Source organism: Anopheles funestus, chromosome 3RL (genome assembly GCF_943734845.2).
Source record: "Anopheles funestus chromosome 3RL, idAnoFuneDA-416_04, whole genome shotgun sequence".
NCBI lineage: Eukaryota > Metazoa > Arthropoda > Insecta > Diptera > Culicidae > Anopheles > Anopheles funestus.
The window spans coordinates 29,857,096-29,860,000 of record NC_064599.1 but is presented as its reverse complement, the minus strand read 5'-3'; the positions used below and the strand labels follow the sequence as shown (position 1 = coordinate 29,860,000).

The 2,905-nt window shown below is 38.5% G+C and overlaps 1 protein-coding gene across 2 annotated transcripts; it reads left to right on the top strand.

Annotated features, from left to right (window-relative positions):
• Nucleotides 1-1,510: 1,510 nt before the first annotated feature.
• On the top strand, nt 1,511-2,612 carry LOC125769085 (uncharacterized). Of its 2 annotated transcripts, XM_049437523.1 has the most exons (4): nt 1,511-1,878; nt 1,978-2,034; nt 2,104-2,208; nt 2,301-2,612. In XM_049437523.1, exons 1-4 carry the CDS (start codon nt 1,707-1,709, stop codon nt 2,411-2,413), a joined length of 447 nt encoding a protein of 148 aa, XP_049293480.1. In that variant the 5' UTR covers nt 1,511-1,706; the 3' UTR covers nt 2,414-2,612. The 2 variants fall into 2 exon arrangements, with proteins under 2 accessions (XP_049293480.1, XP_049293479.1); XM_049437522.1 differs by having other exon boundaries at nt 1,589-1,878; nt 1,978-2,208.
• The last annotated feature ends 293 nt before the right edge of the window (nt 2,613-2,905 follow it).

Here is a 2,905-nt window from a genome sequence, read left to right as displayed (position 1 = left end):
TTCGTTACTTTATGCATTGAACCAGGAAAAAAAAGACGGATCGCTTGGGCAACATGCAGCGCGCGATAGAGATACATTCACTGGCGTTCCATTTTTCACGGCTTAATGTCTCTATATCTATTGTCTCTTAGACAATAGTAATTAATATTAAGAAATAAATCATATAAAAGTGTGGATTTGTGGCGCACATAAAAAGAAGAAAAAAAACAACAGGAACATTCAAACCTCCCAGAACAAATAACGTTAAAATAAAGAAACGCACAATGTGTGACTAATCACTTTAATAACATCTATGAACGATTCCACACACAAAAAAGGCAGCAAAAGAACTTTAAAAAACACTTCTCCCAGGGAGCCACAAACTTCATTATAACACCAACAATTAGAGTGGTAGTCACCCCGCCTGAAGGTAGTCATGAGTGACTCGTACTTGACCGGCGTGCGATCGTAAATCAATCGTCCAAAGGAGCGGCCATTCATGTGTCAAGCGCCGAAATAGACGAGGGTTTGAATATGGGGCGAATTCTACAGTTTTTTTTTTTTTGGGGTGTGAATCCACCCCGTTCTTTAGTGGTGAGTCGTAAATCATACATCGATATGTAACGTTTCGTTAGCTGTGACGTACGGTGAATTGAAGGTACATTAATTCCATCACCATTGAAGCTGTCAGGTAGCTGTCCACTATTAGTGTGCGATATGGGGTTGATGTTTTTTTCCCTTCTTCTCTCGCACAGTCCCATAAAACTACTTCATTATCAATCGCTATGTGCCAAAGTTTTGTTTGATCGGATCTTGATTAGCTCGGGCTGTTTGGTTTTGCGATTATGCTTGGTGTGAGATAATCGACAACGGAACGTGCAAAACGTCTTTTCCCAATCGAAAACTCTTCTCGTCGTAACGCTTTTTGCGGTGGTCGGTTTTTTTTTCGACAGTGCTATAAAATTGCCAATAGATTCCCCTTTTTGTAAATGCTGTTTGGTAGTTTTTATGACTGCACCAGGAGCGTGTCACCACGCAGTGTGAGAGTGTTGAACTAGTTTCCTTCATTTTGCTTCCTTCGGGTAAAGTTGCAGTCGTAAAACTTAATTTCTCCCACAAGACCGAGGGCGATTTTACGAGCAGACCGCAATTTGATGCATCATTGCGCAATGGTTAAAATTGTCATTCGCAGTATGATGCCAAATTTAGATGCACTTTCTATTAGTAGTTTTGCTTTCACGATCATTGCGGAAACCATTTTGCATGGTATGTATATGGTTTGCATGGTTGTATTTTTTTTAAGTGAAATCTTTCGCAAGTTTTCGAAACGCAATTAGTACAATGGTTCGTAATCTTATACAAAAATAGCTTAAAGCTATCTATATTATGATCAGGAATGTTTAAACATCACACTAGGAATCCCCTTAATGTGTTTCTAAACAAAATTGCATCTTAAATTGATTATCTCTCACCGCGAGTGGCGTAAAATCAATTCACATATTATACAAACCACTCTCGTCCGTTATAGCAAAGTATTTTGTCTGGCACAACACCCTGAAACCATTGTAAACAAAACATGGTTCACGTTCGGGATCGCATTGATAAGCTTTGTCGTTCCAGTGCCAATGATAACCGCTAATCGAAGCGTTAAGTTGTTCGAACGGTTGGCATCGTCGCAACAATAACAAACACAAAATAGCGCAAAACCCCAATCAGTTCCATCCAGAATGCGGCCGTTGCAAGTTCCGACCTGGTTGCACATTTCCTACGAAGAGAAGAAATTGATTGCGTACCTGGCCGGTAGCGGTACGACCGTCTGCAGCCTGTACCTACTAACGATGGCCGGTCGTTCGTTGAGCATTTCCGATCAAAGTAGTCCATGCTTTTCCGAGAACAGTGGTAAGTTCCGAGAACACTGCAAAAGTTGTGTAAAGCAAAATTAATTTAACCTTTTTTTTTTCGTTTTAAATCACAATTTACTTTTCGTCCTTTCTGCAGCGTACAATCTGGAAATTACACTCGTCGTCATCCTTTCCATCATCTACCTCGTCATCGGTGGAGCATTCTTTTGGGGCATTTGGCGAGAAAAGGCTAAATATTTGCTTCCCTTTTTGTGCTTTCTAGTGGCGGCGACTGGTTTCCTTGGCCATGCACATATCGATTGGATGCTGTTCGAGGCGGGAACAGGCGAGAGACAGTTTGGTATATTTGCTTTCATCTTTGCAACGTGTGAGTATTATGTTGTTTTAAAGTGTAAATGACATTTTTAAACATTGATCATTTTTATATGAACTTTTCATTTTTTCCTTCTTTCGTTCCAGTGGTTCTCACATTTGCCAGCACAATCATTCTGCTGCTGTACCGGGAAATGAATTCGGGCAAACGTACGAAAAAGGGTGACTTTGAAGTGTTGTATAATGATGAAAAATATTAAGTTAAAATCCAGGTGGTGATGGTTTTTGTAAAGAAAAAAGTTCCTTATTTAAGGGAATTGAGGAGGTTTTATCTAGACGATTATATGTGCGTCTTATTAGTGCAAAAAGTGAAATAGTTAGTATTAGAAAAATAAGTGTTTAGTGTGTGCTATTACCTAAGTAAAGTGAAGTATAAATATGTAGTTATTTTAAAATTTTAATATAATGATTTAAGCCAAAAATGAAAGTTGATTTTGTTTGAGAAAATATATTGTGGTGAAAGTGACTCTAGAAATTAGATTTTCTTTGCGTTCATGGTTTATGTACCTGTTATTAGTAACCTTGCCTAATTGGGGAGTAGTGAATTGATTGATAACAACCGTGCAAATCCCGAAGTTCTGAATCAAAGTTTAAACCAGTTGAGCAAGAATAAAATACAATTCATTTGTTTCATGCATTGTTCAAAGTGTTTTCACTGTGCAAGAGAAGAGTACTAAGGACCTAAATTGTTA

Coding starts and splice junctions, on each gene's coding strand:
- LOC125769085 (XM_049437522.1), top strand. CDS start 1,707: ATGCGGCCGTTGCAAGTTCCGACCTGGTTGCACATTTCCTACGAAGAG. Junction 1,879..1,977: donor ATGCTTTTCCGAGAACAGTG/GTAAGTTCCGAG, acceptor TCCTTTCTGCAG/CGTACAATCTGGAAATTACA. Junction 2,209..2,300: donor TGCTTTCATCTTTGCAACGT/GTGAGTATTATG, acceptor CTTTCGTTCCAG/TGGTTCTCACATTTGCCAGC.